Raw genomic sequence first — 26,231 nt, forward strand, 5'->3', positions numbered from 1 at the left:
TCCTTCATTTCCCTGATGATTGCACTTAGCACTTTCCTGGGCACATAGTAAGTGCTTGGTAATGTTTCTTAGATTAATAAGCATTTATATATTCACCTACTCCAGTTTACACTTTGCTTCTCCCATTGTCATCTATGACTATCTTTTTATATGTTTATGTCTTGCATTCCCAACTAAACTGTAAGCTCCAGAGGGCACAATGATGTCTTTTATTTGTGCATATGCTTCCTTAGAACATCTTCCATGCAGTATAGTCTCAATAAATCTTTGCTGATTGCTTTTATTTATTTTTATTTATTATTTTTTGAGACAGAGTCTTGCTTTGTTGCCCAGGCTAGAGTGAGTGCTGTGGCGTCAGCCTAGCTCACAGCATCCTCAAACTCCTGGGCTCAAGTGATCCTACTGCCTCAGCCTCCCAAGTAGCTGGGACTACAGGCATGCACCACCATGCCTGGCTAATTTTTTCTCTATATATTAGTTGGCCAATTAGTTTCTTTCTATTTATAGTAGACATGGGGTCTCGCTCTTGCTCAGGCTGGTTTCAAACTTCTGACCCCGAGCAATCCGCCTGCCTCGGCCTCCCAGAGTGCTAGGATTACAGGCGTGAGCCACTGCGCCAGGCCTGCTGATTGCTTTTAAATGGCCATTGTGTGATAGCATACCAGCCAACAAAGCATGGTAGAGTCTAAACTGTCCAATGTGAGTGGTTTTATTTAAAATACATGTTTTGTATATGCATTTTAAATAGACATAGACATCCTAAAAACATGCATTTTCAACAAAGATCACTGAAGTAGGAGGGAACACCCGGTCCACATTGAAGGAGACGAGAATAGTGCAGATGTAGAGAGGCATTTGGGCACCACTGGCTGAGCTGTACGTGAAGAGGGGTCTCCAACAGGTGGTCATTGGCTGCATTTCTCTGTTGCATCGGAATGTCTTTTGTTTCCTCTCAGAGCACATTTCTTCATTTTCTTGTTGGCTGTGGATTCTTTTCAGGTGTTAAGTGTTTGATATTTTTAAGGGTTAAGGTTGTTACTCTCACATACAGAGGACTCTTCAATAATGGAAAGCCTAATCACTAAGCTGCCAGAATATACTTTTTGAAAATTGCTAACTCTGGTACCTGGTCAGAGTAAGAAGATAAAAGAGTTTACTAAGCAGTCCAACCATCCTATTGACTGAATGCACCATTTTTTTCGTGGTCTTGATGTCAGACAGGTGTCTTTAATATGCTTTTGTCTACCCCTGAGAATGTTCCAGTTACCACGCTGAAATGTTTAAGTACCTACATTTTTTTTATTAGAACTATAATATAATTGGTTTGTTAATTAGGAGGACGCTGGAGAGTTGGCTATGAGAAACTCTGACTTTGATAAGCGGTCATTTAAAGTAAGGGCAGTTGCTCCACATTTAAGGTTCTCTGTGTTCTCAAATTTAAAATGTATGGCTTGAGCTGAAAGATTCTGCACGCTTCCATGTATTTATCCCCGCATCCAACATTTTATATTAAATGCACTCAAGATACTGTACAATGGGTATAAACCATTTTACATGTTGCAGGGAAGTATGCACAAGGGATAATTTATTTTTTAAATTTGCTGTCTATTATTAGACTTCTAATTACTCAGGCTGAATGGAAGCAGAATGGTCTCATTCTTATTAATAACTGCCAATTATTTAGCCAGAGATGACACGCAGAAGGAGTTCATTTAGATAGTTTAGACTTAAAAAGCAACATTTTTCTCCAAGGTGTTCTAAACACACTTGTTTTTGTTTTGTTTTGTTTTGTTTATAACTCCAATTCTTCACATTTTAATTATTCTAACAAAATCTGTGGTTTAACAAATACCTAGAAATGATTGGTCTAATTGCCTTCCTTTGTGCCCACAAGACTCTCTCTGAAGTCAGGCTTCACTGTGGTTATAAAAGGATTCTCTACAGCAGATTTATGTTCCGTAGAATATTTGGATTAATATTGTTAAGCATTTCTGGAGAACTTAACATTCAATTACTTTTCATTTCTTGTCATCTCCCCCTAGAGAAAGTGCACAATCCTATTTCCCTAAGGAGGTAAACTTGCTTGAAAAGTAAAATTTTCATTAAAATATCTAATTTGGCTTTCTTAAAAAATATAAACCTTTTCTTTGTTACATTTTAAATGGTCTTAAGGATATAGAGTTCCAAAATAACTAATTTGTACACTAATAATATGTCATTCTCTTTTATTAATCTGAAAATCATACTGCCCTCAAGAGACTTTAGTTTGATTTGTTTTGATGCCAGTGTAGAGAATTTTATTTCTTACCAAAGAAGTTTCTTCTCTGTGGTTGGAAGGAAGTGCAAAGCCAGGACTAGTGTGGGATGCATGGGACCTTGCATAGGTTTGCAGAGGGCTAGGAGAATCCATTTCCCATAGAATGAAGCTTCATGCTGAAGCATTGGTAGAGTTCTTTTTGTGCCAGGTTCTATGCTTAGTGCTTTAGCTGCATTATTTCATTTATTCCTCATAATCCTATGGGATAGTATCCCCATTTCTATTTCTGTGAAAATTGGAAATCTAAATATGGATGAGGAGTGATTTTTAACGAAAACGCCCCATTCCTAGACTATGCCAACTGCAGGTTTGCTCAGAAGCATAGAGTTGATGGGTAGGATGCCAGGATTAAATGCGGTCTCTTTCTTTTCTCACTGACTTGCAGTTTGAAATAGGCAGGAGAGTACAGGAAGTACCTTTAATGCATCCAACCATACTGTTTAACACAACCTGATTTTTAAAAACATGTTATATTTTTGATAGTAGTCTTCTTGTAGTAACTGGCTGGGCTGTAACATGGTTCATACCCGCTCTACTTGATTTCTTCATTACTAATTTCTTAACACCAAAGCACTGCTTTTGTCCAAACCATTTAGAGGCCTCCAGTTTTAAAAATAAAAGGTGCAGAAGATTGGGGATGGTATTTCCCCTCTTGTCCTGTGATAGCCAACACCTGAGAAATCTTATAATGTCCACAGCTGAGATCATAGATGTGCCTTTCAAAAGCATCACAGAAAAACAGAAGGGTTAACCACTGAAGGCAAGAGTTTGAGATATTAATATGCTTGACTTGAAAGTTATATTAAGAAAAATGTCAGATGATGTGAAAGGAAAATTGTTCCACGAGGGAAATACTACTGCTGAAACTCCAAGTGGAAGAGGTTTTTAATATTCCCTTAGTTCCACATGCATTTAGTTCTAGTAGTGAAGTGGGTCATTTACGAGGGGAGGTGGCCTAGGCTAAAAATAAAGTTTCCTTGAAACCAGATGAGAGTCTGCCATGCCAAAAATGGAATCCTGACTCTGCTCACTCTCTAGAATGTAAATAAGCAGAATTTTGTGTCACACAAAATGGTCTGTGCAAAACAGGACGTTCACCACTTTTTATGGTAGAGAGAGGCTAAAACAATCATCAGACCATATCTGTTCTGTAGAACACGAAGCAGCAGTTCAAAATAATGTGGAAGTCTAACATATTTTGATTTCAAAAGACCTCCATGACAAAGAAAGTGCAGAACAACAGGTATTGCATGATTTCATTTATGTACACGTGTGAATATGTACAGTTATAGGTATATACATGCATTAAAATAGAACTGGGGGAAGGATACACATGAAAATGTTTGGGAAAGGGAATGAAAGTTGGGGAGAAAAGGGGGATTTTTGTGGATTTTACTGTATATGTTTCTGTCTTTAAATAATTTTCATACACACACACACACACACACACACACACTAAAGAAAACTATATAAACAGGGAAAGCAAAGCTTGAAGATCTCAGCGAAGCTGTACACTGGTTAAGAGCGTAGGCTCTGGAGTAGAAACTGCCAGGGTGTGAATCCCAGCTCCTTTACTTACTGTCATCCCTCCACAAGTTAACTTTTGTACCTCAGTTTCCTCAAATGAAAAAACAGGGACAAGGGTAGGTACTTTGTTATACAGTTGTTACAAGATTTTATAAATAAATAATCCATGAGAGAGCATATAGACCAGCAAACATTCAGTTTATATTAGTTATTATAAATTATAATTCTTAGACCACATCTAGCTATACTTGATTCTTTGTGCAAACTTTTCAGCTAAAAATGTTACTAGTGACAGTGTTACTCATCACAATGTATTTTCTCAAAGTTTGCATTGTAGTTGTTAACAGTTCTGCCCTATTTTTTCCCCCACTGGTGCTCAGAACTTCAAAAGGAAGAATAAAAACAAGTGGAATTATCTTGTTTTATGTGGAATGCTATACTTTCCATCTGTGGAATGCTCCTGAATTGGTGTCTTTGACCACTTAGTCTGATGTGCACATTATTAACACTATAGAAATGTAAATATAAATATGTTCTGAGGTTTTTCTTTGTTCCTTAGGAAGACTATGACCGTCTGAGGCCTTTATCTTACCCAATGACCGACGTCTTCCTTATATGCTTCTCTGTGGTCAATCCAGCCTCATTTCAAAATGTCAAAGAGGAGTGGGTACCAGAACTTAAGGAATATGCACCAAATGTACCCTTTTTATTAATAGGAACTCAGGTATGTCTGGTTTGATTTTCCCCATTTAAGAATAAACTCTGGTGTGTTGTGGGGGTGCTCTCAGAAAAATGGTCCCAAGGTTTAGCAAATGCTGCATGTGTTTAATCAATCTCAGCTGCAAGTTAGTAAGTTTTATCTATTTTTGGAAAAAATAGTGTCAAAAGAAAGCAATTATATTACTAGTTTTTAAAAATTAAGTTCTTTTGTTTAATCTTTTTTTGTATGTGGGAATTAAATGGGATTACATGTTTTATCTTTAAAGACTTGTAATATTATGGGACATTATTGACCTTTCTTAATTAGATTGATCTCCGAGATGACCCCAAAACTTTAGCAAGACTGAATGATATGAAAGAAAAACCTATATGTGTGGAACAAGGACAGAAACTAGCAAAAGAGGTAATGGAACATTAACAGAATTTAAAACTAAATGTAGAAGCAGCTAAGGTCATTGAAACTAACATTTATTGTGCATTTTCTGTATGCCAGGCACTGTGCTGAGTACTTTTTATGCATTAGCTCACTTAATCCTTACTGACTTGGTAGGTACGTCTGTTTCCCCCGTTATACAGAAGAGACAACAGAGGCTTGAAGATGTCAGGTAACTTTCCCAAGGTCCCGCAGGCAATAAATGGCAAAGATGGTTTTCATTCCAAAGCCTGACTCCAGGGCCCTGGCTCTTACACCTGTGCTTCACTGCCAACAGTATTTTTCAAAAGAGTCACATATAGAAAGAGGCATCAGAAGCAGGTGCTGATATTTTCAGCCTTTCTTAAACATTCATACTATGCCAAATCAGGCTCTGTCTTCTGTTAAGAGTCATTGAGTTAGGTAGTGGAGCAACATAGGATGACAGTTTAAATTTGTGGTTAAAACCAAACAATTATGGTTAGGTTTGAAAAGAAATGTGTTGAAATTTCCTCCAATCTTTTTTGAAAAGAGGGTAGAAAATATTAGCATTTTAAAAATGTGTAATAGTGATGCACATCATACATTTTAACATATATTCTTCCTCACCCCAAAGCTAGGTTTACTTTTTTCTCCATTTGGCCCTAATGTTATTAGATTCTATTTTTTAAATGTTGTGACTTTAATAGGACTTTGTAGAAACAGAATCTAATAAGGACTTTTAAAATGTACTATCAGGAGGCTAAACAAAGCAAGAAAACTTTCTGGAGGACACTTTTTCCTAAAGCAAAAGATAAATGGCTTCACTAACAAGTCACGTTAGAAATTCCATATATTCAATTTTGTAATCTTGGGGAGAGAAGGAACTTCTAAGTATCATAAAGGTAAAAGTCATAAATGAAAACATTGATGATTTAACTACATAAAAAATACTACATCAAATGCCGGAAATAAAGTAAAAATTTGACATGTATGGTAGGAAGATGAGTTAACATCCTTAATATACAGGAACTCCTTGTGTATGAATTAATCAGAAGAAGACATACATATCCCAATAGAAAATTGGTCTAAGAACATCAATGGAGAATTCACCCCAAAAAAATGCAGATTGCTGTTTAAGAGGAAGAAGTATGTTCAAACTTATTAGTAGTCAAATGTAAGTTGAATTTCCACCAATAAAACTGGCAAAAAAATGAGAAATTAATTATAATACCTGATGTTCCAAGGGTGCAGGGAAATGGGCACTCTGTTGTACTATTGGTCATGGAATCAAAGTAATCTTGACAATATGCAAAAGCCTTAAAAGCATGGACACTTGATCAGGCAATTCCATATGTAGGAATTTATCTTAGGCAAATTATTAGGAAGTTGGTCCAAGGGTACAAAGTTTCAGGTAGACAGGAAGAATAAGTTTTTTGTGATACATTGCACAACATGGTGACTATAGTTAATAATAGTGGATTGCATATTTCAACATTGCTAAGAGAGTAAATTTCAAGTGTTCTTACCACAAATGATAAGTATCTGAAGTGATGGATGTTAATTAGCTTGAGTTAATCATTCCACATTGTGTATATATATATAAAACATCACTTTGTACCCCATAAATACTTACACATTATAATTTGTCAATTTATAATAAAAAATTATTAGAGATGCGCTTAGCTACAAAGATGCTACATTGTTTATAATGGCAAAATAATCCTGTATCTATTAAAAATTCATACTAAAATATCTATTGAGATGTTAATATCTACTATGTAGTTTGAGAAAAAGAGTAATTGCAAAACAATACGATCTCATTTCTAGACCTATCAGCAGCATTTGGCACAGTTAGTTCTTCTTGAACCAACTCTCTCCTCCATCTCTTCATCTCCCTGGTCTCTGAATGTTGAAGGTCCCAGGAATCAGCACTCAGCTTCCTGGATCTCTTTTCTTCTATATCCACACCCACTGCCTAGACCTAGATGAGCTGCTTTCAGTCTTATGGTTTGAACAGTCTACAAGTGAAGATTCCCAGATTTCTGTCTCCAGCCTGGACCACTTTATTCCCTAAACTCTAGACTTGGTTACCCAATTGTTGACTCAACAAGTCCATCTGGGTGGCCAAGCATCTCAAAATTAACATGTTCAAAATAGAATTCCTAATTTTACCCTCTAACCCGGTTCTCCCTTTCTCTCACACCATACACTCAACCCTTCAGCAAAACATATTGCTCTACCTTCAGAACACATCGAGTCCAGACACTTCTTTCTCATGTCTCCTCCTTCCGCCTGGTTCAGGCCTCCTCCATCTCTGACCTGGATTACTAGAACAACTTCCAACTCTCCTTTCTGCTTGTCTGTGCCCCATGATAATCTGTTCTCAACACAGCAGCCAGCATAAGTCTAACAGTGTCAGCCCAGTCAGGTCCATGTTCTGCTCAGAATCCTCCAATGGGGTCCCCAGCTCATGCAGAGTAAAGGCTGAAGTCCATATCAGGGCCTCACTTGTACTCCAGACACATTGGCCTTCAATGACACTTTGCCATTCCCCCAAAGTTCTACCTCAGGACCTTTGTATTATACTTTTGCTGCTCCCTCTGCCTGGAATGTTCTTCCCTGTGTGAATGTTATTCACTCTTTCACTCTTTTCCGGTCTCAGCTCAAGTATCACTTTCTCAATGTGATACTGTTCCTTGAAAGCTCCACGCATGCTTCTGCATCAGGCTCTTTGCATCTGTCGCCCCACCTGCCTGGAGCTCTTCCCCTAGATATTCCTCAGTGCTCAAACTTCTCCACTGGGAAGCCTTCCCTGACCACCACCGCTGTCCTCAGCACTCTGCGGCTCCCTCACTCTGTTTTTCCGCATAGCATTTGCCACTGTCTGCTCTATATTCCCTTCTCGTGTGCTTCTGCCCCAGTGTAACCTAAGCAACTCTAAGTGCCACACAGCAGGGATGTGGCTCTTCTGTTCAGTGCATTTATGTACTCTCAGCACCTAAACAGTGCTTGACGTACAGTAGATACTCAATAAACATTTGATGAATAAAAGAATTTTTCATGGAAAGTCTAGGAGGACATCACTAGTATTTTAATAATTGGCTATCTCTGGGGAATATGAATATGGATGATGACTTTATTCTTTTTTGCATAGCTGTATTTCATAATTTTCCTTATAATGATGTGTTTGTATCATACCAATTATATAAAAAAGAATTTATATTTGTGGTTTTTTTTCCTCCCTCCCAGATAGGAGCATGCTGCTATGTGGAATGTTCAGCTTTAACCCAGAAGGGATTGAAGACTGTTTTTGATGAGGCTATCATAGCCATTTTAACTCCAAAGAAACACACAGTAAAAAAAAGAATAGGATCAAGATGTATAAACTGTTGTTTGATCACGTGAGAAACATCTTCAGTGGCCAAGGAAACTGTCCATTTCTCTCAGAAAGCAGATGAAATGCTATAGCTATACCCAGACCTCTTATACATAATGAAGCAGTTTAAAACTTGAAAGAAAAAAAAGAAACCTGTCCTCAGAATTCTGTAAAGTTCATTAAGAATGTTTCTTAAAGGTCTAAGAAGCAGTAAACAGCATCTGAAGCCACAATCTATTATAAATACTTTATTTCAACTAGAAGGTACAATCTCTCAGGGGTTTCATAGTTTAAAAAGCTACAATCACATCATATTACTACATAAAAAACAGTGCTGTAAATGGAGCTGCTTGCCTTTGACCACATACATTTCTGCACCGCCCATATGGAATCTGCACAAAGAAGTATCTTCTCCCTTTGCTCCAACTAATTGCTCTTGTACGTAAGTTGCTTTCTCTTCCAGTATATCCAGAGTGGTGAAGTAACAAGGCCAGCCACGTAGCCAAAGGTTGCTCCAAGCGTACAGGAGATGGGCCATACCTGAGGAGAGAATGTATGAGATCAAAAAAGAACAAATGTTTTATTATTACTTGAGCACAAGTGTAACCTAAATATTTCTATATTAAAGCTTAATGTGCTTTCTTAAAGAATGCCAAAAGTGTAATAAGGTCATAACTGCATTTATCATGAACACTAAAAAATGTACACATTTTAGTTAATGTGCATTAAACTGTAACAAGGCTTCTGGCAATTGTAGATTTAGTTTGATGCTCCCCAATCTGCATGAGATACATGCTAAAATTACAAATTAAAATTTTGGGTCAGATTTTGCCATAATCCTGGGTTCAGTTTAGCTCTCTGAACTAGCTGGTATTTTTTTAAGTCCCACATTGGCTGTGTATATCAAATGAAATTAGAAGTGTGTATGCTGACCAAACCACAAGAAACTTTCTTAAATTGTGTTAAAGAGAAAAGACCTAGAATCTAAGCATGTCATATGGAATTTATAACAGAGCAGCTGCTTCCACTTTTCAGACATAAATGTTGGAACTATAGCAGAAGTTCTAAAACTACAACTTATGTATACACCTAGAGTGTAGGTTAAACAAAATACTGGCTTCAGATAGCAATTTTATCCAGCCATATTACATGTCAAAATTGTACATCAAACAAGACGTAATGTTGATTTATTTCATCCACAAGCAGTGTGTGTTGGTCCCAAGCTTTAAGGCTCAGCTTAAAAAAAAAGTTGGAGACAAATTTTAACATTCATCTGTGAAGCTTATCTGGTATACTGGAGCCATTTCTAATCTTTCTCTGGGGGGAATAGGCCAAAGAACTGTGTTAGAGGTGAACCATCTTAATTACTAGTTCTATTACCTAATTCAGCTTCTTTGTTTGGTCTTCTGTGGATCTGCCATATTCCAAATGCCAAGCAACAGACAATAGTGTTAGAGCTTCAGTATGAACAACCTAACACAAATGAGAGAAACATAATCTAATCCATATTTTTTTCTAGTCTTTCCTATGTTTAAACTTGCTGTTGCCTAAATTATGATTTCTTTATGTCTTTGGTGGGCCTCTGTTAATTTCCATGACTTTAGCTTATAACTATGTCTACTGCACAGACTGGGTAATGGAACACTAAACTTTTATACTTGAAAATGACAGCCTTAAATGCTCATATCAGTCACAAATCTAGGATGTACTGTCTTGTTCTATGTAAGCTTTGTAGAGATTTTTAGAAAATATAAGCATCATCTTCCCCATTGAAGAGTAGAGAGAAGTTTTCTCTCTGAATTGGACATTGGATATCTTTATCCCAAGAAATGGTGGTTCACATTAAGTATCATGGCCTTATGTATGCTCAAATAGAATCTTATGTAATTTATTTAATTTTGGTCTGTTATTTTTAGTAGAATTGAAAGGAACTGTATAAATCAATTAAACATATGCGCTAAGTTGTCCAACACATGGTAAAAAAGGAATTAAGACAGTAAAGTATTATACATTTCCAACTTGACTGTGGGGATTTGATGGGTTGTTTTGTTTTTTTTTCAAATTCACATCTCTGAAACCCTTTACATTTGGTTTACTAGCCAATGAAAGTTAAAATCTAGAATTTGTCCTGCCCTAAGAGAAATGAACTAGGTAGGAATCTGGAAACATAAACTGGTGTCACCTCTGTTTTCTTGACTGGGCCTCAGTTTCCTCATCTTATGATAAATATGGGAGGCAGGACAGATGATCTCCAGTGTCTCTCCCATTTATCAACTCTTATGATTTTCTCTTATTCACAATAATCATTTTGGACATTACCTTTTCAGCTTCACATTCTAAAGATGGTAAAAATCATGTACATAGATTACAAGAACTCTAAGCAAGATGATTGTCTTATCTGAACCTGAGGTGCCTTAGGTACTCTACTGACCTTGATGGGGTTTGGAGTTTCCTATTGCTTATTAAGAACGTTTTAATTGCTTTGGATCTTTAGTATTTCTTTTTGCAAAAATCCTTCCTACCACTTTAACTAAAAACCAAAGATTTATTTTCTATTCATAAGCAGATTATAGAAAAACTGCCTTATTTTCAGAAATGTGTCTTCATTAAATGCTTAGGTTTCTATAGAAATTCAGACTTATCCCTGGAATGACTATTTCAAACTAATGAAATATCTAGAAAATAAAATGCTTCAAAAATATTTTATTGACATGAATTTTGCTAGTGAAATACAAATACATTGCTTCAAATAATGTCATGTATGAATGAACTTAAAAGAAATTTGTAGTTAATCAGTTTTTGCATATGGAGAATTAGTTCTAAAGTTCTTAAAAATAAGTTTAGGGGCTCCCATATTCTATCTCTACAGGTACATTTTAGGTTAGTCCATATTGAATTATCATATTTCCAATAAGTAGAGCTTGAATTAATGTATTTTGTTATTAGTTACTTTAGATGCTGTTTCATTTGATTTTTAATTATTAATTTAAAATACCAAGTTAAATATTGGTTTATTGGTTGTTGCTTTTTAAGTGATTGTTACCTTAACAGCGTCCCTTCTTAACATATGGGGTTACAAATAAAATAATACGCATAGTTTACTATCTATGTAAAGCATTGAACTTTTTACCTTAGTAGCTTTTATTTAACATCCTATGTAAACATTTGAGATAATATTCTTTCCTCTGTTTTCTCATGCTGTGAGTCTATTCATCACTGGCAGAGTGTGAGTACCTACACTTCATTAAGAAGCTCACTGTCAAAGTACAGGGAGAATAGTAATCCCTCATGAGTCCCAGCCAAATTCCAGTTTGGGTTACTAAACTGTATTTTAATCACTTTGTAATTTCAGTATAGGTCTTTGTTTTCAAACACATTCACACATTGTTTAAACTGCCATATTTCACCTTCAAGAGAATGCCAAAAATGAAATGTTGGTTAAAACATTTTTGTCTAATGAGGGGTTAAATCTTGGAACACTTGCTATTCAATGTTGTATAAATCTCAAGAAATCCATGGCATCAGCAAATTAAATTATTGGAATGGCTTAGAAGACTGTTTGCTATAATGGATCAGGCTTTGTACTTTTCTGAAATAAGCATTACTTATTGTAACACAGTTATTTTTTTTTAAAGAGAATTTCTTTATCCAAGGGCAATTTTCATGATTTTTGAATACCAAGATGGGGAATGACAAAAGGAACAGTTGAAGGGAATTGAGGGAGGTTGCCCACCAATATCTACTCCTCAAGCAATGTCCTACTAAGTTTCTTATAATTGCTTTAAATTGTAAAGACTACACCATGATGAAAGAATTCATATTGAATTGTCTTAATCATGTATTTTCATAATTAGATCCTAAGGTTTTCCATTTAAAACTATTTCTTGGCCGGGCGCGGTGGCTCACGCCTGTAATCCTAGCACTTTGGGAGGCCGAGGCGGGCGGATTGCTCAAGGTCAGGAGTTCGAAACCAGCCTGAGCGAGACCCCGTCTCTACCAAAAATAGAAATAAATTAATTGACCAACTAAAAATATATATACAAAAAATTAGCCGGGCATGGTGGCGCATGCCTGTAGTCCCAGCTACTCGGGAGGCTGAGGCAGTAGGATCGCTGAGCCCCGGAGATTGAGGTTGCTGTGAGCCAGGCTGACGCCACGGCACTCACTCTAGCCTGGGCAACAAAGTGAGACTCTGTCTCAAAAAAAAAAACAAAACTATTTCTTGATCTCACATATAGAAATGTTTCTATTTAACATTCTTCATGCTACAAATAGGATTTTTTTTTTAAAAATGGTATCATCTATTAAACAGACAATTTGCCTACATTACTATAAACATTTCTCCAAATTATGGTGATCTGAGATGGCTATATATAATTATCTGGTTTTGTTTGAGGAAAATAGAAAACTTAGACATTCATATAAAGACATACAAAGACATTCATATAAAGGAAGTCATTCACAAGTGTTTGCCACCAAAATGACAATCTTTTTATCCATTTTTAAATAAATTTAAATGTTTTTTAAAAAAATCACTAAATAAGAAAACAACCTGTGTTGCATATAAAAATATAATATAACTCAAGTGGGTACAATTGTTAAGATTACCACTAAAAAAAAACCTCTTTTAAAATATGAGTGGTTACATCATGTGAAAAAATGTATCCTGCTTAAAGCACTATAGTTGTTCTTTTTCTAAGTCAAATGACACCTTTTTATGTATTTTCTTCATCACTTAAACTGAAAAAGGCCAGTGTTTTCTTAAAATAATCAACATTAACAAAGGCCCAATATTACACAGCATGGGGTCTGGGTATATGGTACCAAGAATAAGTTATTTTTCTCTTAGAAATAAAACAGTTTCACCTTAATAAGCTAAATTTATAATACAAATTATATAATGCAAATTTATAATACAAAATACAGATGTAAACTTTATGTTTTCTCTGTTATATAAATCAATATTACTGCTGGTTGAAAGACATTTCAAAATTACATAAGCTTATTTCCAACTGCAGACCATACTGCTCTCTTCTGATTTTGTTTTGTTTCTGATCAGGCATTGCTATAGAACTCTCTGCTTATGTTTTAGGAAAGAAAAATGTACTAACATTTCTATGTAGCATTTGATATTTTTCAAAGCATGTTTTAAGTAGTACAGAATAGTGATTAAGAACACCACTTTTGGTATAAAACAGAGTGGATTTGAGTGTTGGCTCTGCCATTTACTAAATAGGTGACTGTGGGCAAGTCATTTAACCTTTCTGTGCCTTGGTTTCCTCATCTGCAAAATGAGGATTGTCATAAAAATCATCTGGAGATTGCAATGATTAAATGAGATAATGCACTATGCGGTACTTAGAACCATACCTGTAACAGTATCTGGCACATGGTACAACTGACCAGTACATGTTAACTTTAGTGATAATAATCCTTTATATTCATAATAGGCACATATGAAATAAGTTGCCATTACAATCTAGACCAGCATCATTCCCCAAATACAAAACCTCTAAAACGGCTCCTAATAAAAAAAAAAACTACCCAAATTTTCTAAAAGTACTTTCCTAAAAGTACTTTCAAAACATTTTTTAAAAGTACATCTAACAGAATTCATGTTTCCTTATCAAACGTGATCTTCACATACATATGTTTGTGTGGGTGTGTCTATATGTATATATGCACATATATTTTCAGGGGTTCACAGACCTCTGAAGCCTATCTGTGGACTTATGGTTAAGAATCCCTGCGGTATGCATCATTCTACTGTAACAAGTATTTTTTTTAACAGTGACTCTTTACTTTTGGTTTCTGAATTTGAAGGATCAATTTCAATGATGCAGATGGCATTTGGTTGTAATTACATGATTTGAGCAATTTAAATACAGTTTATTTGATTATATTATGCACATTATTATGTTCCTTTCATATACAGTAAGTACAAACAGATTTTTAAACTTGTAATATCATTAAAATTATACCCACAAGTTTTTGATATTCTACATAACAGCTATTTTGGTATATCACTACTGATTCTGGCAGTTTATAAGCTGCTGCAGGTTTCCTATAATGATGGTCATTTACTTAGAATTAGATGATGTGCAACAAAAATCTTAAAAATAATTATACTAAGATACTAAACTATTTTCTAAAATATGTCATATTTTATTTGGGAGCTTTACTTTGCTTTTCTTGGAAGCAGCAAGGACAGTGGAGTGAGAATGATCTGAGTTTTAGGGCCAATTCAGCCGCTTTACTGGCCATATGACCTTAGGCAGGTCACTTAATATCTGAGCCTCAATTTCCCAATCTATAAAACAGGGACAATAGTACCTACTGTACTTAAAATGTGGGACTGTTGTTTAAATGAAGTAATATTTTTAAATTTGTCATGAAAGCTGTAAAGTACCATGTTGCAGTATTATTCTGTATGTTACATATTTTAACTTGAAAAAATTAAATTTATGTGAACACTAATTATTCCTTAGGTCACTGACACTGCTAAATAAGTAGAACCAGCAGTTTAGAATGAATAGTTCATGAGTAGTGTTATACTGTGTGGTGGAAACCATTCCCTTACCCTTGGAATGCAATCATCTTTAATACATTCTTATTCTTCACATGAAATGTCTGGGGAGTATAAAGCTTGCAAGAGAAAACTCTCAATAGCTACACAACATACTGGTATTACATTAACCATTTGTGGCCTCCCCTCAGAAACAGAAGAGTGATTCTCTACTCCTGTCATTTTTCATAAATTCTAAGAAGCAAAATAAGTATAGATATTGGTTTTTAAACCACACTGGGCACGGTGGCTCATGCCTGTAATCCTAGCACTCTGAGAGGTCAAAGTGGGAGAATTGCTTGAGCTTAGGAGTTGGAAGTTGCAGTGAGCTATGACGACGCCACTGTACTCTACCCAGGGCAACAGAGTAAAGAATCTGTCTCAAAAAAAAAAAAAAAAAAAAAAAATCACTGGTAGACATTTGTGTTAATTTTTAAAATCTCATATAAATGACTCCATTCATTCATTCAAAACTATTTATTGTCAAAATCATAAGAAATTTCTGGGGAAAAAAACTCAAACTACTTACTGAGCCCCTACTATAAACCAAGCAGTTAAGGTATAAACTAAGATTAAATTATTTAATTCTGGACATATTCTAACATATTTTAGTATAAAATTAAAAAATGTGTTCCAATATAATTTTTAAAATTACTTATAATTTTGGAGGGCTTCAGAAAACATGGAAAAATGGACTTATCTCCAGATCAGAACACCTAGAAACATTTAGAACAACTCACAACCATTGGGATTACTGGCTTTCTTTTCAGATAACAACGAAGATCAAACCCAGGCAGCTAGTTCTAAATCTCTCATGAGTACTTTTCAATGTTTGTTTCGTTGATTGTGTTTACCACAAATTTGCATTTTTGCATGACTGACAGAATTCATCCTTCAAAGCCTGCTGATCTATTGGTTTTAAATGATCACTTATATTCTCTGAATTTGGTCTTAAGCAATGTGTTTTTCCAGATATTCCTAAAGAAAATACTACTATTTAATGGAGAAATACATGCACAGACAAATCTACTCATCTGGATATATTCCTTTGCTTATAAATCTGCACTTATCTGTGTATGATCTGACCACTCCCCTATGACTAAGAATACTAATTTAGGAAGAGTTATTTGTGGAACTGTAGTCTCTGGTTTGGAATTCTTGTCCAAGTGCCACTAACTGGTGCTGGCCACAATTCATGCAAATGAGTTAACTTGGCCAGCATTACTCTCTCTCACTAGTCTGCTAGCAGAGCATTATCAATGTGATTATCCTACAATAAACATACCTTACAAATCCAAAATCATTTTTATCAGTTAAATGTTAAACATTTTTCCTATGCTTGAATCTTATAAATCATAATACATATTAATATTTTATTTTGGTCTAAAACAGAGTATAATCCCTTTGGTAACAAATACCAATTAACCTAAAAACATGTAACTCTTTAATCAATCGAATCCATAAGCTTAGTTTTATCCCTCCTTCTGGCATTTTGCAATAATTCATTTAGTTATAATCTTATGATCTCTAGTTTTAATTTATGAAAGCATTATTTATGACATCTATGACTTTAGAAAATGAATATATATTTCACAAATATTAAATTTTTAACCTGGTAAAACTGAAGAAAACAAAAAAGGATTTTTAAATACAACAATGCCTCATCTATTTGCTGAGGGGGAGTATAAATATTTTTAAACAATTTTCAGTTGTTTCAAAGATAATCTTAAGTGTCTAAAAATCAAAAATTTCAAATTCAGTTTAAAATAATTTATAATATCAATTTTTCTTTTTACCTTTATAAGAAATAAGTATCCTAGAAGAGAATTGGTTGTCTGATTCCTTTTAGAGATAGTAGCATTGAAGCCCATAGTTTAAAAGCATTTGTAGGTTTCTTAGGCACAAAAACATTGCATATTAGCTTTAAATACTCTCCAACAAATGTATTAAATTATGGCCTAAAATACAGACACCAGACTGGTCATGGAATTTAAAGGAAACAATGTGGGGAAAGAAATACAATATAATAACTACTCAAGTTACTCCAAAGAGACCTAAACTATGACCATTTTTAAAAAAGAAAAGCTGTGTTTCCAGAGTCCTGGTGTAGTAGTGGGGCTCTCTTGTCTTATTACCAGGCAAGTAATGCTGAGCAAGATGTGTACTCCTCCCCTCCCCCACTTTGACTTTCTAGTATGTACAAATGGGAATGAAACTACCTTGCACTACAGTTGTCAGGATTAAATAACTTGTGTGATAGTGCCAAGTCCCATGCACAGAGCTACATGTGTTACATTTTCTTTCTATTGTTATCTTAATGAGATGTCAGACAGGATTGAAAATTATATGAAATCCAAATACCCTAAATTGGTATAACTAAATACCAGAGAAATAGACAGATTAAGAGTCTATTCTGCCAAGTGAATGACTGATGGGCAGAAAGAATAAAACAACACACTGAGACAATGAACATACTTTCTAACAAGAGAACTCAAATAAATAATAAAATTTGCATTTTTTGGAATGCTAAAAATAGAATCATTAAACTACTCCCTTTATAGATCACAAATGCCTATAACATTAATTAAGCAAAAACTATGTGTCAGGTGCTGAGCTAAGTATTTTAGAAGGATTTTATTACTTAATTCTCTTTAGCAAGTGGCAGAGCCAGGATTTGAATCCAGTAATCTGATGCCAAAATTCCTAATCATCATGTTCTGCCTACCTACTAATAAAATGTGGGTTTAACAACTTCATGGTCACTTTCCTTTGCTCAAAATAACCAACATTTCTTAACCTTCCACTAATTTTTTATAACATGAAATATTAGCCCATGTTTTGATAAAAGGAAAAATTAAGACATTTTCCAGCTCACAGCTACATATTCTACAAAATGTTCAAAGCATATTAAATCTGAATCTAAATCTAAATCACAATCTGAATCTAAATTACTGTTATCAAGTGATTAAATTCTAGGCCTGGGTGATATTTAAATATCTGTTATACTTACTTAGAATATATGCTTTGCACATAGTAATAACAAATACTTATTGATTAGCTATTTAATTACAACAGATAAAGGATTAAATTACAATGTGCAAAGATTTTCTGCAGTCCCAGTATTTATTTTGTCAGTAATATACTATGAAGGAGGCTGTCTGGGTTATGAGAAATTCAAATGTTTATTTTCTTGCTGACATTTTAAGACAAATAATTAAAGCAGGGATGAGAAGCAAGATGACTTTCAAATATTAAAAACAACAACAACAAAGATGACCAACAATGTAGTGGGTAGCCACCCTTCCATATTCTCTTTAACCAAATCCCTGTGCTGCCTTTTACAAAGGCAAGGCTTCCTCTGACTATAAAGATGCTGAATGTCATTGATCACTTGTCATTACTTAAAATCACTTGATATTTATATGAAGTGAAAATACCTTTTCATTGAGATTACATATTTTCAATAGGCCTTTCTGATCATTTAGTGAAGAAACAATTTTAAAAATATAAATATGCTTGAAACAACTCATTACAGAACTCATATCATTATTATCTTATGCTTGGCCTCAGGAAGGTTATACAAAATCCGATTTGAGTTCAGAGTTGAGAAAACCGAATTATAGTATGTGATAGTTTTTGTGGGGTTTTGTATATGTGTGTGTTTAAAGAAAGTATAATTGTATAACCAGATACTCTTGTTTCTCTGACTAGAACATAAATAAAACCAGATCACAATCCTGAAAAGCTTGCTTTAGCAGCACAAACATACCAAATCTGTATTGGGCTATAACGAACAAAGAACTGACATCTCTTCTTAATACATGTTATATTTTAGGTCATAAAATGTATACAGTATTATTTTACAAAATTTTGCTCTGGCAAAATCTCTATTTTTAGGAAATGCCATATTCCCTTATCTGAGTTATTTCTTCTTTGGCTGATTCTGTTCTGTGTAGTTAGAATTATTACAAAATAACAGTAACAAAAAACTTTGCTGCAAATAAAAAGTAAAAGAAAAAATGAAACTTCATCATTTCTTTAGCTTAATAGTAAATAACTGCTAAAAGGGCCAGGGGCAGGTAAGTATTATATGAATAAAAGATTTTTAATTATACATCAATTCTATCAGTATGTATCATAATTTTAAAGATGATAGTGAATAAGTGGGTCATTAACTTGGAATACTCTAAAAACAACTCAACAGTAAGATAATTAAACAGCCAGTAATATTCCAGCTGAATGAAACATTCATAATGAAGACCAACTCTTGTTAATTTGAGTTAGCCAGTTAGAAGGTCTTTTTAAACAGTCAATTCAATTGGAAACTTTATATTAATTTTAAAGGTCTGATACCATCAATTTGGATCCCGCTTACCCCTTATTGTAAACAAGTACTGAGGTAGAAAAATGAGTCAATAGCTAAAAGTCTGAACAATCCCCAAATGGATAATTGGATTATAAATAATTAATATATATATTTTCTAAGCAAACCTAAACTCAGATCTTATAAAGCACATCTACTCCCCATAATTCAATTTCTTTCTGCATAGTTGTGTAAAAAGACTTAAATTATGTATAAGATATCAAACATTTATGTTCAAATTATCCTATCTATATACAAACTGATGTGTTTATGATACATTATCTTACCAACTCATTAAAACTGATGTCCTATGGTGCTTTATCAATACCTGTATTTAGATTTAATTGCAATACTTTAAATCATGAATCTACTACAGTTTAAAAATTTTTTCTATGTATACTTTTCAATGATTATGATTGTCCCCCAATTTAGAAATCATTCACACTCTGTTGAATGAAATTATGTGTAGATGATGGCCATAAGATACCAGCTTGAGTACAAATTTCCATCTCCCAGTAATCACTGAGATGGCTGAGGAAATGTAAAAGAAACCTTTACTAACACTAAAAGTGTAGGAAGAGTGTCTGTGACACCATACACCCCAAACCTCCCGCTGAGACTTCAGGTATCACTGAACATTCAACACTGTTGACTAGTCACTTTTTCATAAAGCTCTCTTCTTCCCTGGTTGCTATGTATACATTCACCTCCCTCTAAATCTGCTCTGCTGTCTCTCTTTAATAATCTTTAACTGATAATACACTGCTAAAATTAAGAAGGCCTTTTTTTTTTTAACAAAGTTTTCTTGCCACATGGTGTTGATAACATAGCATAGCACCCTGTATCTGACATGTGAACAGTAAATTGGCAATAGATTTTGGGTATCACTAGAAATCTTTCAACATCTTTATAAATCACAAACTGCCATCCAGGTATTTCACATAGTGAATGAAGAATCACAATAGGAAAGGTCAAATCCAACATACTTATTTAATATGAAAGAATAACTCAACTGTGTGGAAGACACAACATCTAACCGAAAGCACAGAGAGTGGACCTAAAGGTAGGCAGCAATGTGCAAGACACAAGCTGGATCCCACATTTGGCAAGTGAGGTATGTATTAAAGATTTAATTCAGTCATTCAATACCTATGAATGTACCCTAAAGAAAAACTTAGACAAATACACAAAGATGTATATTTAAGCATAACTATAATAATAATAAAATACTAATAATAAACACTGGAAACAATCTAAATGTCCTTTCATAAAAAACTGGTGTGCTCAAATAATGGAATGTTACATATATGTAAATTTCACTGATATGGAATGAGTTCCATAATATACTGTTGAGAGGAAAAAAGCAGATTAAAAATAACGTGTATTATGAATAGTTGTACACATGGAGAGAGAACTGTAAAAATTATCACCAAAATACAAGGCTGGGCGCGGTGGCTCACGCCTATAATCCTAGCACTCTGGGAGGCTGAGGCAGGCAGATTGCTCAAGGTCAGGAGTTTGAAACCAGCCTGAGCAAGAGTGAGACCCCGTGTATACTATAAATAGAAAGAAATTAATTGGCCAACTAATACATATAGAAAAAATTAGCCGGGCATGGCGGCACATGCCTGTAGTCCCAGCTACTCAGGAGGCTGAGGCAGAAGGATCACTTCAGCCCAGGAGTTTGATGTTGCTGTGAGCTAGGCTGATGCCACGGCACTCACTCTAGCCTGGGCAACAAAGAGAAACTCTGTCTCAAAAGAAAAAACAAAATACAAATAGAGGTTTCTTCTGGGTGGCTGGGAAAAAAATAATTTTTACTGTCGTCTTAATGATTTTAATATTTCTTAAAATTTCTAAATAAATATATATTATCCTTGTGATCAGAAAAACATTCTCTTCATGTTAGAAAAAGAAAATATATATTTATTTTTAATACCACTATTCTATTTGGGAATAATTGCCCTAAGAAAATAATCAGAAAAATTCATGAAGCTATAGAGTCAAAGATGTTTATCACAGCAGTGTTTTTATAGTAACATAGTGTCAATAATCTAAATGATCAATAGTGAATTTGTTAAATAAATTATAAAGAAACCATATGAAGACATACTACAAAGACATTAATATTAAGATAAAGATATAACCATCAACTACTAGTTCAGTGACTTTGGTGTCACATTCTCTAGGTATCAGTTTCTTCATCTGTGAAATGGGGCTAAAAACAGCACTTATCTCATAGTGCTTTACCTAGCACATTAGCTTTATTTCATTGTAATAGGAAATGAAACATCTGATGTGAGCTTCCTCTGGTATCACATATCAAAAATTATGGTACTTCAAAAATTACTTCGCTATATGCTTTTAAAAAATATTTTAAGATCAATATCAAATTTGGCCATCAATCTATATAAAAAATATGAACTAAGGCCACAAGGGCAGTGAATATCAAAATTGAAAATAGGGAATTTCTACAACTTCTACTCTAAGTTTTTAAACACTCCTATATGTATTCACAAAATAAGCTTGTTTATTCATTGATACATGTACAAAAAATAGTACTGGAAGATAGAACCAGGCTAACTTGGATACCTGAGGCACTGGGACAGGCCCCAATAAAAAGCTGTTTAAATTACAGTGACAGAAGGAATCAGTATCCCCACTTAATTGAACAACAAAACAGTATATGTATACATACTAAGTTTGCTTCTTCAATTTTACTATCATTGTACAAACATTTGCTTTAAGTAATTGAAACCAACCTGCCATGGTCTTTCCCAGTCCAGTGGAATAGGAAGTGCTCCAAGCCATGCTCCTACAAAACTAGAAATCGTAGTGATCTGGAGACTATTCTCCCAAATGGATGTAACTCTGTAAAACACAAATATGTACATCACTGGTGGTATGTATCTTAGCTGCTGAAGAATTAAACAAGCAGTAGCACAAATTATATGTATTTTTCTGTTCATTTAAAATGAGCATCTCAAAATGACATATAAATATTTACCATGAACTATGAATAATTAATTGGAAAGAAGATATAAATGTTTTTCCATTAGAAAGGTAATATGTACACGTAGTAAGAATCAAACAATACCAGAAATCATTTGCAGTGACAGGTTAAGTCTTCCTCCTACCCTTATCATCATCTCCTGGTCCTTTCCCCAGAGCAAATACTATTACCAAATTATTACAGATTCTTCCAGAAATATTTTATACATGAACAAATACATAATTTTTTGAAGAATATATGCATATTTACATAAATGCATATGTATACACACACATCCTTCAAAATAAAACTCACATGCATCAAGTTATAAACCAGTTTTGGTTTTCTGTTTTCTCTTGGTGACAGCTACAATATACGTCCATTCTATAGATGGAGCATCATCTATTCAACTAGTGTTTCCTTTAGTACATTTCATTTAAGCGAACAAACTATTTGGTAGGAAAGGGGTAGAGAATAAGAACAACATATTTCAAAAGGTCCAGTGATTTTGCCTACCATTCCTATTTACTAAGTGCACATATTAGAATATAAAGATGGAAAGAGATAACTCTGCCATTCTTTTAGTAGGTCTTGGTTTTCACCCATCCCTCACAGTGTGAATGCCTAGTTGTGTGGAACATGAGCCTGCTTACAATAGAGTAAAAACCCACCACAATGCAATAAAGTAGGGTCCAAATATTCAATTCCTTAAACTGCAGGGTAGAGTTACTATGAAGTTAATGAAAAGCAGCATTTTCCAGCTAGCATGGGTAAAAAAGGGAAAACATTTGTTTTTTTAGATTATTTCTCTCATTACAAACAGGCCAATTATTACACATAAAATATGCACTGAATTAAAGAAGTCACAAATGATAACAAGTCAGTTTGTAAACCAATCCTTCTATCATCACCTGTGCATCCCCTACCTACCCTCCCCCTCAACTACACAAGATGCGAGCCTTAGCTTGTTTCCTTTAAGAAGTGGGGCTGAGAAGAGATTGGAGCCAATCACTGCATATCCAAATTTGTACTATTTGCTGGGTTTTATTATTATTATTTTATATAACACCTATAAGTGCAAGTCAGTTTTTTCAACTAGCATTCAGTAGAACAAGAATCTATTCCAAACTTGGAAGATAAAAAACAAACAAACAAAAAAAAAACTAGCCAAGATGAATGTAATTGTACTGTTCAGGCAATTTAAGGGACTTTCTAGGATAATTTGTGATTATATGTGGTTGACAAATGTTGACTAAGCCTCCACTTAACACATAACTCCTCTATGTTGTAATACATAAAGTGATGTGCCTGGAGACATAAAGTGTGGTAGAGGTTGAGAGCAGAGACTACTTTTTGCTGGGAAGAATTTACTCTATTTTATGGAAGAGGAGGAAGCTCAGCTGGATTTGAAAGAATAGGTAGTGTTAGGTTTTGAACTACAGAACTGGAGAAAAAGCTGCACTGCAGACAAGAGAATATAAGTGAAATTGGTTGAAGCAGAGAGGAAGAATGAGAAATAAGGTTGGAAAAACAAAGTTAGGATTTTTAAAAACAATTTTATTATAGTAAAATATTACCCTAGAGAATCCTTTTCCAGCCATTCAATTCACTCATTTAAAGTATACAAATCAATGGTTTTTAGTATATTCACAGAGTTGTGCAACCACCACCATAGTCAATTTTAGAACATTTTCATCACCCCAAAAGAAACCCTTTGCCCATTAGCAGTCAATCCCCATTTCTCCTTCCTCCCAGCCTTAGACAATCACTAAGCTACTTTGTCTCTATGGATTTGTCTATTCTAGACATTTCATATAAATGCAATTATATAACATGTGCTCTTTTGTGACTGGTTTCTTTCACTTAGTATCTTTTCAAGGTGCATCCATGTTGTAGCATGAATCAGTACTATATTTCTTTTTATTTTTTCTTTTTTTTATTTCAGTAATACCCCAGTATTATGGGGGTACAAATGTTTAGGTTACATATATTGCCTTTGCCCCACCCGAGTCAGAGCTTCAAGCGTGTGCATCCTGCAGATGGTGCACACTGCACCCATTAGATGTGAATATACCCAGCCCCTTCTCTGCCCTCCTATAATCATATTCCCTTGAATGGACATTCCCTTGTATGGACATTCTACAAAAGTTCGTGGATATTTAGGTCTTTGGTGTTTGGCTATTATAAAAAATACTGCTATGAACATCCATGTATAAGTTTCTGTATGGATATGTGCTTTCATTTCTCTTGGGATTAAACCTAGGAGTAGAACTGCTGGGTCATATGGTAACTCTATGTTTAATCATTTGAGGAACTGCCAGACTTTTCTAAAGTGGCTGAACCATTTTACATTCCCACCAGCAGTGTATGAGAATTCCAATTTTTCCACCCCCTCCTAACACTTGTCATTATCTTTTTTGATTACAGTCATACTAGTGGGTGTGAAATGGTATCTCACTATAGTAGATTTAGGTTAGGATTTTAGAAAAACCTTAAATGTCAAACTAAAGGAACTACTAAAGGTTTTAAATCAAGGCAACACATGATCAGAGATGTTTCAGGAAAATTTATGTACATTATCTTTCTAACCTCTAAGCTCTGGCAAGTTCCTTGGGCTAAGGGACAAGATCCATGTCTTCACATTTTTTATTGTTCCAGCACACTTGTGGCCATCTTATGTTTATTAAAATGAAAAGTACAAACATCTAAAAGGTTGTCCTCTATTTTGTTTTTTTGGTGTATCCAGGAGTGCTTATGATCCTACATATAATAAAAGTAGAAAAAATGGAACCAAGACCTGATTTAAAACTAGAAAAACTCTATAGCCTGTCTTTTTTTTATTTATTTCAGTATATTATGGGGGTACAAATGTTTAGGTTACATATATTGCCTTTGCCCCACTTGAGTCAGAGCTTCAAGCGTGTCCATCCCCCAGACAGTATGTACCACACCCATGAAGTATGAATATACCCATCCCTTCCTCCCAAGTCTATCTCTCCTCACTCCTGATTTCTGCTCCTGAGGCAGATACTCTTTTTGTTGTTTCTTCTATTTGGCTCAAATTTAAAAGAATATAAATTAGGTATAAATTTTTCAAGATTTAGTTACTTTCTGCTTTCTACTATGGGAGAAGAGAATTTAGCACCTATTACCCACAAGCCCTCACCTCCACATACTCATTTCTTCCTGACTCACTGGCCCTTCTTCAATGGTAACATGTCCCCCTTTTGGCTGGATCAACAGCACAGTGTCTCTATATTATGATTATGGAAATACTAATCACAATGAACTACACAGTAAACCACAATTACATTTCTTTTCTCAAAATAAATATAATTCTTTGGTGTGATGAGATGTTCTAAAATTAGACTGTGGTGATGGTTGTACAATTGTGCCTATACTAAAAAACATAGAATTATGCACTTTAAATGGGTGGATTTTACAGAATGTAGCTATATTTCAGTAAGGCCATTTTAAAACAACAACAAAGTGAAACATTAAATAGTTGATTGGATTGTCACTGTGTATGAGTAAGATGACTACCTAGTACTGAGCTTCACAGTATTGGGGATTGGGCAGGAACCTGGACTTTTCCTTAGAACTTCCCCAAATGTCAATTTCTATACATTTTTCTTTTGTACTATTTTCCCCAGAAAGAAATATTTCAACAGTCTGCCTAAATGTTGTATAAGCCTGGCTGCCAGTACTTGGGCCAAGCTGGGAGAAGGGCTAGGTGTAAGGTGAGGAGTCATTGTTTAGCATGTAGAATTTCATTTAATCCTTATTCCCTGAAGAGGTTGTAACAAACAGGCTCAGCATTTGGAGACAGCAAGAATAGTTGAGTATATGGGGAGCACAATTATATTTTCTCTAACTCCCCCTGCCATACTGTACAACTTCTATTGCTTATGCTATTTTTATAGTATTTATATTCTCTTCTCCAGCCCTAGTTTATTCAATATATTCTTAATATAGCT

At 34.6% G+C, this 26,231-nt stretch overlaps 2 protein-coding genes across 4 annotated transcripts in view; one reads left to right on the forward strand and one right to left on the reverse strand.

Annotated features, from left to right (window-relative positions):
- Positions 1-15,339, forward strand: part of RHOQ (ras homolog family member Q) — a 45,437-nt gene extending 30,098 nt beyond the window's left edge. The window contains exons 3-5 of the mRNA XM_012755841.3: positions 4,404-4,568; positions 4,872-4,967; positions 8,208-15,339. Coding sequence (XP_012611295.2) covers positions 4,404-4,568; positions 4,872-4,967; positions 8,208-8,363 — 417 coding nt within the window. The 3' untranslated portion in view covers positions 8,364-15,339. The remainder of the gene's footprint in view (positions 1-4,403; positions 4,569-4,871; positions 4,968-8,207) is intronic.
- The window catches only part of PIGF (phosphatidylinositol glycan anchor biosynthesis class F), a 31,639-nt gene continuing 13,975 nt past the window's right edge, over positions 8,568-26,231 (reverse strand). Inside the window, exons 5-7 of one of the 3 annotated variants that reach the window (XM_012755829.3) lie at positions 22,025-22,133; positions 9,715-9,807; positions 8,782-8,874 (exon numbers count right to left, since the gene is read on the reverse strand). In XM_012755829.3, the coding sequence (XP_012611283.1) occupies positions 9,715-9,807; positions 22,025-22,133 (202 nt within the window). In that variant the 3' untranslated portion in view covers positions 8,782-8,874. Of the gene's footprint in view, positions 9,808-22,024; positions 22,134-26,231 lie in introns of all 3 variants that reach the window. The other 2 variants (XM_076000715.1, XM_012755802.3) reach the window with 2 other exon arrangements.

This window comes from Microcebus murinus, chromosome 3 (assembly GCF_040939455.1).
Source record: "Microcebus murinus isolate Inina chromosome 3, M.murinus_Inina_mat1.0, whole genome shotgun sequence".
Lineage (NCBI taxonomy): Eukaryota > Metazoa > Chordata > Mammalia > Primates > Cheirogaleidae > Microcebus > Microcebus murinus.